Raw genomic sequence first — 13253 nt, 5'->3', positions numbered from 1 at the left:
AAGTATCAGCTTTTTATGGAGAGAATATGACATTTGTATATACATATGTATATATGCAAGAAATAACAGTCCCAGAAAGCAGTTCAGAGTTGAAGCTAAGGCAGTTGGGCTGGAGTCAGGCAGCTCCTCTGTGTTTTCACTGGTTCCAGTTTTTGGGGAGATTCAAAATCCATAGTGCAGGGTGTTTGTTTCTTGCAGAGGTTTCAAGAGCAACCAGTTTGTGAGTAAAACTAATAACATGCCAGCTGTTAGGTTTTGCTGAGAATCTCTTGCTGCTGTCTTGGTGCATCTTTATTTTTCTTTATGATTTTGTTTGACTCCTGAAACAAACCAAACTGGGTCTTGGAGGAAGTCCTTCATCTGCAGCCCATTTATCACAACAGTAAAACTGATCCTGATGTAGGGTGGAAACAAAACTGTAGCTGACTACACTGTTGAAGTCCCATGGGAGAAACTTCTTGAGTTTTTTGGCTTCTTTATTAATCTCATTTTCTGGTAACAGAACAAAGTTGAAGCTAGTTATGATGGGGTTTTTTTATGTACAGGTCTGGGTTCACTGACGTCTGTGGTTTCATGGCTTATGTAGGAGCAGCTGAGCAATTTTCAGATAAAATGAAGGAAATAATTGGGCCATTTTTTTGTCATCATTTTGCTGTTGTAGTAAAGTGTAATTGCAAAAGCACACTGCTTGAGTAAAACCAGTGTTAGGAAAAAAGGAAGGAACCAGTGCATTAAAGATAATTTGGTTTTCAAAAATAGATATTGCCTATCTTTCTAAGATACACAGTCCAGTTTTGAGACATGCCTTAGGCTTTAATGTAGGAATTTTAAGATGAAATTACTGGACTGTGTTATAGGAAGGTCATGCTAGAGGACTATGGTACATTGCTTCTGTCCTCAAAATATATTAAATCTACTCCAGGCTTAGAATTTTTCCTGTGACTTTAAAGAGGAGAGAAAAAATTTGTGTTTGGAGATAAAATGTCTGCCCACTGAATCTCCAAATGTTATTCTGATATTTCATGTGATGTTATTTTCTGTGTTTAACTGGCAGTAATGACAGATATCTGCATTAGGACTGAGTAGGAGTAGCAGGTTGCTGAGTGTGAGTTGTGACAAACCATTTCTCTATTTTAGGAGTGTTATTAAGATTTCTTACGCTCTTATTTATTATTTCTCTCCATCTCCCACCAGAGGTCTCTACTCTGTAACCACATTGATTCAGCCATCAGCAGTCAGCAGAGTGGTGCTCTCCAGCAGGGAGCCAGAAGGGTGGATTTGGTTTGGGAGCCTGTGTGGGGCTTGGCACCAGTGAAGCAGAAACCTCCTCCATCAGCAGGGGGGCTGTCCCTCTTCCCTCTGGATTGTGCTGAATGTCACGTCAGCAGCTCGAGGGGCTGTGCTCTCAGTGAAGGGCCAGGGGAAGGAGAACATGGTCATGTTTTAAACATAGTCCCCAACTGGATTACCAGATGGAAATAATACCCATGGCTGCACAGTTGCAGCCTGGGACTGATTATGGGGGCTTTTTAATTTTTCTTTTGATCACTTGACAGAATTGTTTTGGATTTTATAAATTTTATGGGGTGTGGGTTAGGGTTTATATGGGCTAACACTGTGTTAGGACTTTGTAATTACAAACATCTCAGCACTAAAGGAGTAAACAAATGTTGCTGCTTAAGCATTGATGCCAGCAGTGCTCTTGTGCATTGAGGTCCTGTTCCTCCAATACACAGTTTTGCAAGACTCTTTCCCACTTTTTGATCTTCCTTCTAAATCTCTGTTAAGTTAGAAGGCATTTTTTTAAGATTAAGGTTTTGAGAAAACTGAGGAAAGTGGTGGGACCCATTAAGTTGCTGCAGCTCCCAAAGTGGATTTATGGAAGACCTGCTGTCAAAATGTTTGACTGTTTTATGGATAGATTTGAGATAAAAGTATTTCAAATAATGGCCACAAATAAATTAAGTCTGGCCAAGAATTCAAAAACAATTAGTGTACATTAATCCTGATTTTATAATAAAAACTGTGTTAGAACTTCTGAGCCTGCAGACAAAAATATCCAAGTTAGTGATTCTATAAAATCCAGTTTTCTGAACAGGAATTTAATGATTAATGCTTCAGAGTGCATAATCACATCTCTGCCAGAAAGTGTTTTTCTCTTCTTTGGCTCACAATCTGCCTGTTTAAATTATCTGAAGTAAGGCAAACAAAGGTGCTAAGGGTCTTTGTGCAAGAGCTGAAGTCTTCTGTGCAGCTGAATGCTTGGCCTCATTTATTGTAGGATATGTGTCTCCTAGTCTCCACATCAGCTCATTTTTAAAAAAAAACATTGTTTAAGCTGTTATTTGAGCAAGAGACTGATAGGTGTTTTTAAATGTGTCTTTCAGTCTGTCGTCTTCACTCATAGGGCACAACAGAATTGTTCTGTTGCCCAGCTTTTCTCTCATTCTTAACATTTGTCATCATGGCTTCATCTTAGAGGCAGCAGTTTCCAGCAGCTTGGTGTTTCCTTCTCTCTTGTGGTTTTTGGGTTTTTTTTTTGCTGGTGTTGAAAGCCAGGGAGGTTGTAAGGTGGTGTTGGTAGGTGGGATTCTTTCCCCATGTGGATGCTATGGGAAGACTCAGATGGAAGTGGTGGGTGGGGAAGATGTGGGTGCTTGTTGCCATTACTGCTGAGGCATGTCCCTGTGAGCAGCCTCCAAAGCCTGGCTGCCTTTGGGTCCCTTGGGCAGTTCTGGAGGAGCACTGCAGCCTGTGTGTGGTGCTGCCTGTCTGATCAGCTGGATGAGAGAGAGGAGTGGAAAGAGGAGTTCAGGACTAGTTGTCAGAGGAGACCATAGGAAAGTGTTGAAATGGGAATAGCTAGAGTAGAAATTAATTGATTATGTGTGTAGAGTATAACTGAAGTACGAGTGTGTCATTATATGAACATGTCTTCTGTCCCCTGTCACAATGAAAGAAGAGAATGAAGTAGATTATTGCTCAAAGTCTTTTTCATTACTGTTTTCTATGATTCAGCTATTCATTTAAATAAAACCCATGCTGGAGTATATTCTGTAGTGGTTTTTCTCTCTTTTGAGTTGTTGAGTGCATTGACAGGCAATGATTTTACATGATGCCATAATTCCTGTGTACAAACAGGTACTGCTGCCACTTTCCACCCTCCATCTTTCAGTGGAGCATATGTAAGAAAGGAAGGTAAAAGTAATGTGCTCTTGCCTTCTTCCTAGGTACATTTTAGTCTGAAATCAGTTTACAGCAGAAGTAAATGGCTTGCAAGACTGCTTATAGGATTGTGAATGTGACAATTAAAATGCTAGTCTGGGCTGCAGGACACAGTGAGATAGCATGAAGAGCCAGATGATGTTCCCTCTATAAACAGATATAATGAAATCACTTACGATTTATAGTTTTACATCTTCTTCATGAGCATTTACCTACCAACTGCATTCCTGCATTGCTCTTCTGTTCATTGTGCCATGAGACTCAGTATGCTGAAATTGACAGTACTTGATATTATGGAGTGGTTTGTGTGGCATTAAAATTAAAGCAGGGATAAATATGACCATGAAGACAGGAAGGAGATCAACATATTAACACCTGTGAGTTCTGCACTGTTTCAGAAATACTCAATACTTGCAAAGCTGTTTGCATGAGCAACGTATGCTTCTGGCTGAGGGAAATTAAGGCTCTTTCATCTTCCAGCACTGGGCTGGAAGTTTTTTTGCTGTGTAGTGACCAGCAGGACACTGGTTTCCAACTGGGGAGGCATAGAGCATGTATACTCATTTCAGATCTCATAAAAGGCAGCAGCAGTCCCAGCATGGCACTGTAAGGAGGCAGCAGTAGACATTGCTCATAAACTGATTGGAAGTGTGTGTTGTATCAGCATTTCCTCCTGTGCTGTGATTTACAGCAGTAGGTGGGGGTGAGGAGGAGTTGGCAGAAGCCATGATTGCAAAAGGGAGTTTGGGACCCACCAGCCTTGAAGGCTGATTGAATGCTGGAGGGGAGTTTTGTGTCTGCTGATGGGAAATTTAGTACTGTGTGTCTCGTGGAGGGTAAACCTCTGCTAATGGAAAGCCTGTCAAAAAGGCATGATTTCTGGAGATAAAGACTTCAGCCTCAATAGATGCATCATTCTGCTGGGTGATCTTTTAAAGGCAGAAAATAAGCACTAAGGAAGGCTTCAGTAGTGAGAACTGTGTGTGATTATGTGCAGTGATAGGGAAGTTTATTAATGTGTTTATTAATCTATTCTCTTAGCCCATTTGTTCCTCCCCTCTGGTTAAGTTTTGAGAAATGAAAAAACATACAGTGTGGAAGAACAATTTCAAATTTTCAGGTATGAACAGGATGAAGCACAATTTTGAAGCACAATACCATAGTTTGAAGAACATTAATCATAAACAATATTCTTTTTTTGCTTTTCTCTAGGACTCCAGAGCAGTGTCCAAGCGTGGTTTCTTTGCTGTCAGAGAGCTACAATCCCCACGTGCGTTATGGGGCTGCCATGGCTTTGGGGATCTGCTGTGCAGGCACTGGAAACAAGGTGAGGGCCACAAAGAAACATCTGTGGCCAAGACTGTTCCTGCTCCCTCCTGCAACAGACAGTGTGTGCAGACATCACCCGGGCAGATGGGTTTCTCACACATGTGCACTACCAGCCAGCTGGAGTACAGCACTACTTCAAATTCTTTCATTTTTCTGGATATAGAGTTTCTTTTCCTGCTTGTACAGAATAGGAAAGTGAGAATGTTTTTATACATTCTTGGAATTTTGTCTTCAAAACTTTTCTTAGAGTTTTCTTACTGTCAAGTTGACACTGAATTTTTAATGTATGTTCAGTACTCCAAAATCAATACTGCTTTGCCCTTGGAGTGCCAGTGGCAGGAAAACAGCAGGTGTTTTGCTTAACTTCTAGCTCTTTTCATCTTTCCTGTGATACACAGTTCATGGAAGATCCATGTAGTAAAGCCAAGTGCAATGAAATTTAATTAAATATATTGTAGTTTCAGGAGTGTAATTAACAACCAGTACATTTTATGTATTCTCACTTTATAAGTGTCAGTGAGGGTTAAGTCTCATGGATGGTAACAGACCATTTATAGTAGGATTCCCACTTCTGCTGAGGGAAGTGAGCACTCATTGGAACAAGCAGCAAGTAAACTTGGGATTAAGCTCCCTCTGCTTCTCCCACATGTGTATAATAATCTGTAGTGGTACAGAATTGCAGTTTCAGAACAGGTGCACAGACAAAGTCATATGTCATGCTTCTGAGTCTTTGATAAATCTCTTGCTTATCTGTCTCATCTCTTCCTGTATTAAACATTTGGTCTGTGGCTCTTGCGTGAGCGCTCCCGAGCGTCGCTTGTGCTGCCAAAAGCACAGAATGCTGACGTGCACTGCCTGCCATCTTTAGTAGCTAAAGCATGCAGATTTGAAAACAGATCTGAGAGTCCTATTTTTATCCAGGTCGTTTTATTCTCAAATGGAAGGTGGAATCAAGGAGTTAGTTATTTTTAACCTGCTGCATCTGACAAGTTAATTTAAGTGGAAATGCTTTTAGTCGCAAGAATGAGTCTTGTTTTATTTCCAGATACATTGTATGATGACCTAAACCATCTGATTACACAGAGACATGTCTTCCACAGCTCCTATTAGTGGGTTTTGAAGGCCCAAATAGATTCAATTTTGGAGATCAGAAAGTTCAGTTTTTGTCAGAGTGGGTGTTTCATCCATGGTGCTGAATGCTTGCCAAAGAGTGAATGAGTCACCTTCAGGTGAAGAAGTACAGCCTCCAGCATAGCTCAGATGGCAAAAGCAGTCTTACTGAAGGCATGATCTTATTTTAGAAGTGGTTCTTTGAAATAATGTTCTGTATAAAATTAACTTGTTTTTAAAAGCCTCACCTAATGGAAGTAACACCAAGAGGGGTCTGAACTGGGAATCTCTTGCACTCTGCTCTCAGTTGCGTTTGCTCATGTCCTCAGTTTTAGTAAGGACAGAAGGGCACTCTGAACAAGAGATTACTTAAAAGATGCCAAATGCTGCAGGTTATAACAATAAAGTGTAAGGCCAAGAATTTGGAATCTAATGTGATGAACTCATCTGTTGCTTATACCTGTTGTTTAGCTGTTTGCCTTATACCTGTTGTATACCTGTTGCTTGCACTGTTTCTGCAGGTAGATCTTGTTCTAGCCATCCATCACTTCTTTTTAGTGTTTCTTTTCTTTTTCTTCACAATTTTTAGATTAAAATCTACAGAACTACAGATTTCTGCTTCATTTGCCAAGAACAGGCAAAACATTTTTTAAAGTATATCTGATAGCATCAATCTGATAACCTTCCAGTGGAGAATTGAATCCTGGCATTCTAAAAATAGTGGTATTAACTCAATGACTCTGTATGTCTTCATTCCTTTTAGGAAGCAATCAATTTGCTTGAGCCAATGACAAACGATCCCGTGAACTATGTGCGTCAAGGAGCTCTCATTGCATCTGCCCTTATCATGATCCAGCAGACTGAGATCACCTGCCCAAAGGTAGCGTGTCACACCTCACATACCTCACGTGCCTCTTAGGTGGGAAATGGTCTTGGATGCCAAATCTTTAGTGCCTGGCACTGCATGTAAGCATTGGCAAGAGACTGCACGTGTCTTGTAAAGAGCCAGAGCTGAATGTACATTGAGAAGGTCCTGCTTGGATTGGAGTGTGTGCTCTGAATGATGGGAACGTGCCTGATGGATGGCAGCATTCTAACCCTGGGCACTACAGGAATAAATGCTCTTCCTTAAAGGCTCTCAAAGCATCTTGTAATGATAGAAAAGTGATGGTAAAGACATTGGTTTTGATGATAGTAAGCTTAATTTTGGATGTGGTCACCATGCAGAGAGGTTCTGTTACAGCAGTGTTTCCTTTGTAGTTCAGGTGAAGCAACTTCAGAACTTACAGAACTGGCTCAGTGAGTTTCTAACAAATACTCCATATTTTAATGGAGTTTTCTGAAAGCTCATGAGGTGAGAAGGTTGCATATGCTGTGTTTAGCTTTTAAAAGTAGGTTCCCTGTGAGTGTGTGACAGGTGATGATGTGCAAACATTTGTACAGACTAAAAGTCCACATTGGAGAAGCTCTGAGTTCCACATTTCACCTGCTCTGCTGAGTGCTGAGGCAGAACAGTAGCTGGTACTTTCCTACTCATCTGCTGCATATTGGTTGCTTTTATTGATGTCATTTTAGAAATTGAACTGTGATAAAAACAGACACCTTTTTACTGCATTTGGATGAGAAGAAGGAAAAAAGCCTCTGCCCAGTGGAAAATTTTACTTGGGAAAGTCAGAGAAGGAGATCTACAAATGCAGGTGTCTGGGTATTTCTAAGTCACGGAACATGAAAATTTGCTGGCAGACAGTTTGTTCCTTTGAATTATTAAAAAAAAAGAAAAGAAAGAAAAATGTTAGTTTTCACTCAGCAGAAACTGAAATGTTGTTTATATTATCAGAATTGTAGTTCAAGTGAATAAGCCAAGAATAGTAGTTCACTTGAATGGAGAACACTAGACTACTGTTGGATCCCCTTGTCTTCCAAAATACAAAGTTTCTGTTATGTGAAGTTGAATTATCTCTCTGTGGAAAGAAATTAATTGTTGTTTTTATTTTTTGTTCCTTGGTGAGGTGATTGGAATGCCAGGCCTCTATAGGAGATCAGGTTTAATCATTCTGTGTTGCTCTAGTACTAGTACAAATTACATAGCGCTCCTGTGCCTCAGTTTCCCAGCAGAAAGAATTAAGGATTTATATATGAAAAGACATTATGAGGATTGATTCATTTTAGTTTGCAAAGCACCCTAATCCTCTTGGGATGGGAATTGCAGTCTGCTCTGAATTTAGCCATCCTAAAACATGAATCACTTGCTGAGTCTGCCTGTTGGAGTTTCTGGCTTTTTGAGATGACAGGTGAAAGACTCTGTTTGTCCTAAAGAAAAATGTGGGTAGGAAAATAGCTAGTGAAAACACAGATTATTTGAGGTGTGTAATAAGGCAGATCTCTTTTCCCAAAGAGGCCTGAAAACCTTGACTTCCAAGTCATGTGTGATACTTCTGCATTATAAAAGGGTGGTTAAAATATTTGGCCAGCAAATACAGGATGAGATGTATAATTTGGGAGTCAGTGGCTTGTTTAAAAATGGGGCCAGAAACTGAAAGAGCTTAATGCCAAATTGTTGCCTGATATAGATACAGAAGGCAATTAATTGTCTAATCATAGAAGTACTACAGATATTAAAAAACAAACAGAAACAAAATTCCAGATTAAAAAATAATAAAAAAATACCTGAAATATTCTGCCGATTTAAGAACTAAACACAGAATACACACATTTTGCTTTTTATAAGTACCCCAAAAGTTGGTTATAACCGTTATTGTTTCTTGCTCAAAAGTAAAAGAAATATTTTGAGGGATATGCTTCCAATTAAGTTATTTATTATCCATGGGAAACTTTTTTTGGAGGGCTCTGCCAATATGAAAAAAAAAATTACTCAACTCTGATGTGAAGAGATGGAGTTCTTCAGAAAAGGAGCCATTTTTAGATTGCCAGGACATATTTTGATCTGATTAGATTCCTGAGTGACATGCTGGACACTGTGTGCCAAAGGGTCTGACTTGATGGATGTGGGTATTTGCATTGCTGAATAAGCACCTAGGAAGAGCCATGTGGTGATTTTTGCATCCCACAAGCTGTACAGTCTTGATGGGGTTACAGAGAAGCTAAATTTTATATATCATCATCTCACTGCTTCTAAATACTGGGTGATGCTTTGCATGTGAGAGATGGTGATTTTTAAAAAGACTGTGTCATAGAGCCTGGCCAGCTTCCTGTCATTGCTGCTCACTTTTGTCTCTTCTGGGATTTTATATATTTTTTTAGTTAACTTATTATTAGTGAGCTTTGGGTTAGAAATACTTTCAATTCTCTGCTGATTATTTGGGGAAGATGGTAGCAAATAATCTTCCTTAAATAGTTCAGGATTTTTTTGGGAATAAAATGCTGTCAGAGTTTTGAGAGCTGAGCATTGCAACACCAAAATGCCAGGAATAAACAGAGATTTAAGAATCAAAGTATTTTGGTTTAAAAAAAGCCATTTTATTGTGAGAAAAGGGTAGATGTATGCCTTTGAATAAGCTTCATTGTGATCTTCCCTTTGTGTTTGTCCTCCTCTTTGTTGTGCTCAATCTTTGTTTAAATGAATAATTCAAAGAATTTAAATTTAAATAAAGAGTTTAAATAAAGGATTGTGAAATAAAGAATTGTAATTACATTAACTCATTGAACTTGAAAGTTATTTAAGGGCCAAAAAGGGATATCAAGTGTTGAGTAAAGATGGTTTGGTCTCTTTGGAGTTGAAACAATTCCTCCATGTGCAGCCAACATGATTTTTCCTGACCTCTGTTGATAGATTTAAGAACCATATTAGTACCAGATATAAAATATTAACAAGTTTATTTTGTGAAATTGAATCCTAAATTACAGATGTGATGAGATCATCATACCCAGAAATCAATGACAACTTCAGGATATGTTTGTGACCTGCGGGGTCAAATTAAAAATTAAGTCAGCAGGTTTGGAGACAAACTACATGTCAAACTACTTGAAAAAGTAAATTCAATTCCTGTGTTAGGATAGTCATCTTGGCAAAATGAGAAAATAATAAACAAGGTCAAGCCTTTTCCTCCTTTCTCCTTCAGTCATAATGGCCTGTTGTCTAAGATATGAAGACACCAGGACCAGATTGCTGTTGGGATTTTTTCCCCCATTTAGATGAAATGCTAGGTCTTGCTAGGGTGCAAGAATGATTTTGCAATATTCTGGTAGCACATTTATTTTATGAAAGCCTTCTACTATAAGATGCTTCTGCACACTCCTTCAAGAGGGCAAGTGTATGCAGAATAACTTAATCTTTTGAAGAAGATAAATACAACATGCAAACAGTTTAAAACCTATTTTATTAGATTTTATTAATGCTCTTGTTCTTAAGAGCTTGCATTTGCCAGAAGCATCGTGCAAATCACCTGCCAATATTTCATGTAATTAACTGTTTATAAAATCTTGTTCTTGGCAATCTCTTGGGCTTCATGTGCATGAATATTGACTGGTGGAGGGAGAAGTGGTAAATAGCCTGGTAAATGACAGCCCTTGGTGGTAGGAAATGGTGCTGTATCGTTCTCTTATCTCCAAGTCTCTGTTGTTTCCTCCCTGTTTCCAAGGTTCTGTGTTTGGCTCCATTTGAACTCAGTGCCATGCCATTTTGGCCAGCACTAGTTATCAGAATGGGGTGTGTGTTTTGTTAGAAAGATGAAATGAGTCATTGTCTATATTTTAGTGTTCCTCCTGGAAGCTGCCCAAATAAACTTCTAGGTAGCATTTCCAAATGCTATAGATTTTAAGTGCTTGAAGATTTCAAGGGAGAAACAAAGCTTGTGGGTTTCATAGCATGTTAAATAAACTTGCACAGTAGTTTGGGTTTGCTTCTTGTGTGGTTTGAAGGAAAAATAATAGCAGTTAAAAGGGCTTTACTAGACAAACTCTGGCAGATTTTGCTTTGACAGCTTAAGAAATGGCTGGCTGTTGACATCTTGCTCTGTTTTGTAGGAGGTGAGTGCCCCAGCACCTTTTCCCAAGAGCTGGAGCATTAGCTCCATGTGAGGTTAATTCCTTCCTGAACTGCTGCAGCCAAAGCAGGCTTTCCCCTGCAGCAAGGAATGTTTTCAGCTGGGACCGGATCCAGTCAAAATTCCCATTCCAGTGAAGCATTTGCTTTGTAGGAACAGCCTGAACAAGCATGCAGGCCTATTATGCATTTGAGTGTTGAGACCTTTGGTCTCAATCCTTGGTCTGGGTTGGCCTGGCCCCTAAGTCTGAGCAGGATAGTCTCTCACCTTTTCATAGAACAGTTCTGCTTCCATTGACTTTAAACTCTGGAAAGGGCACACTTACTTAGTGCATTTTCCAGGCCTGGCAGTGATCCTTGGCTCACAATGCACAGGTGTGCAGAACTTATATGCTCTTGAGATGGAATTACATATTTTGTATTTTTATAATAGATGGCATAAGGAGTGTTTCTTACTGCAGCTGTTCAGTGTTTGTTCATTGAATGCCTGCTCTCAGCTGATCTGTTGTAACCTGTCCCTGTCACCTGGAGAGGTGGCAGTCGATGTGCTCAGGTAAAGCAGCCAGGTTTCTGTCCTTGGTCCCTTGTCAGAGTGTCAGACACCTCTCTGCCCTGCACAGGGTCCTGCTGCCAAAGCTGGCAGGTTCCTGGTGGGCTTGTTGCCTGGGTTGTTCATGTGCTCTGGACAAATGTACACGTGAGTAGGAGCGGAGGAAGGTGTATTAGGGAAGGGGTGCTCTCAGGGGCAGTGCACCGTGACCAGGGAGGTGGACGATTTCCCTTTCTAGCCCTTCTCACCTTCCCAAGTGAGGTGTTCCTGCCCTCTGTTCCAAGGCTGCTCTGTCAGTTCAGACACCAGTGTGAACATCAGCAGTTCTGCTGAATGCCTTCTCACCCAGGGTTTAGTTCTCTGAAGATTTGATTACAGTGTGAATTTTGGATTACAGTCCACCAAATGAGCTTTGTAACATATGTGTGTTTTCATAAATATTCCAAACCCAGAAGCTAAGCCCAGAGTCAAGGAACAATGTGATCTAAACAGAGGCACTGGAATTCTGCTGCTTTGTTCAACAGACAAATAGTTTCACCTGTTACTTCTGTTTCCCAGTGTGTCTGTTCCAAATAATACCTGAAGGCTTAGGTTCACCTGGTCTCCATGTGGCTGCCTTTGAGGCCCCGTTCCAGGCTGCAAATGCAAACTAAGGTGTTTTTCCAGTTGCAAAGAGGTCAGATTTAAGAAGCAAACCATTTACATTGAACATGTAAATCTCAGTGTAAGCTTTTATAAATAAAAATTGTGAGAACTTGAAAAAGCATAAATGGAGTGAAGCAAGAGCAAAGTTTGGTCTGCATAGCCAGAATAAACCCTGCCACACATCTGTCTGTGTGGCTGCCCTGATAATTTATGTTGCTCCTTTTTCTTAGTTTTAATAATTGCAAAGTCACCTTCTTTGGGGGACTAATAACTAACAACATTATAATGCAAAAAGGAATTGGTGAGTACAGAACTAATATTAGCACACAAATTGTTGGACTTCGCGGAAAAATGGAAATAGCTGCTGTTTTCCCCTGACAGTTTTAATAAATGCATTCTGCTCTTCCAGAGAATTGTTGTTTTGTTCAGCTTTGGTTGCTCTGGTGCTTCATGGTAGTGAGACTGTCCATTGGTGGGAAACAGTCATTTTAATGCAGTCCTGTTTAGCGGGACGTGACTTGCTTGTATGAATGTTAAAGTCTTCTGGTATCACAAAGTGGCTTAATCAGGCTAGATGCCATCAGTGCTGAATGAGTTGAGGTGACAAGCAGTATCACTGGGTTACTGGCTGAAAGAGTGAAAGCAGGGAAGATGTCACCTAGAGAGTGTCTGTTCATTTAGGTGATGATGATGTATCATAGGGGCATTATCGGTACAGCAGAAATATTGTTCCGAATAATGGAATAAATTGGGGGTTTTCAGCAATAGGAAATGGAGGAAATTTATTAAAGTGCAGTGTCAGTCACATAAGAACATAGAATAGTTCTTACTACAAACTCATCAATTGCTCTCTTATTCCAGTGACACCTTAGAGAATCTCAGGGTATTCCTATGAGGTTTGCAAAATGTGATTTGGAAATACATGTCCATCCTGAATATTTCAAAATCACTACATGGATATCTTCAAGTGAGGAAAATCTCTGTAATTAATTATTAACGGCGTGACTTGTAATACCAGTGACTTAAAGCTGTTGAAAATGCAAATGTCATTATAGGGTGCAGAAATGGAAGATGCTTCTAGTAAAGATGGACAACTTGATTCATGCAGTCAGTTTTATAATCTCTCTCTCTCTTTTTTTTTTCCCCTTTTTATTTTTAACCAGGTCAGCCAGTTCAGGCAGCTCTATTCCAAAGTGATCAATGATAAGCATGATGATGTTATGGCAAAGTTTGGAGCAATCCTGGCACAAGGCATTTTGGATGCAGGTAATTCCTCAAACATTTAAAGCTGCTAAAATTTCTTAAGCTTGTTTGGTTGCAGTCACTGTAACACCAAGTTTAATTTGGGAAATGATGTGCTGGTTTTATGCCTCTCATGTCATAGTAGCAAGA

At 39.8% G+C, this 13253-nt stretch overlaps 1 protein-coding gene across 1 annotated transcript in view; it reads left to right on the top strand.

Annotated features, from left to right (window-relative positions):
- The window catches only part of PSMD1 (proteasome 26S subunit, non-ATPase 1), a 64405-nt gene that overhangs the window by 38874 nt on the left and 12278 nt on the right, over positions 1-13253 (top strand). The window contains exons 17-19 of the mRNA XM_064385543.1: positions 4438-4552; positions 6428-6544; positions 13025-13127. Of these exons, the coding sequence (XP_064241613.1) occupies positions 4438-4552; positions 6428-6544; positions 13025-13127 (335 nt within the window). The remainder of the gene's footprint in view (positions 1-4437; positions 4553-6427; positions 6545-13024; positions 13128-13253) is intronic.

This window comes from Passer domesticus, chromosome 11 (genome assembly GCF_036417665.1).
Source record: "Passer domesticus isolate bPasDom1 chromosome 11, bPasDom1.hap1, whole genome shotgun sequence".
Lineage (NCBI taxonomy): Eukaryota > Metazoa > Chordata > Aves > Passeriformes > Passeridae > Passer > Passer domesticus.
This window is presented reverse-complemented; position numbering and strand designations above follow the sequence as displayed.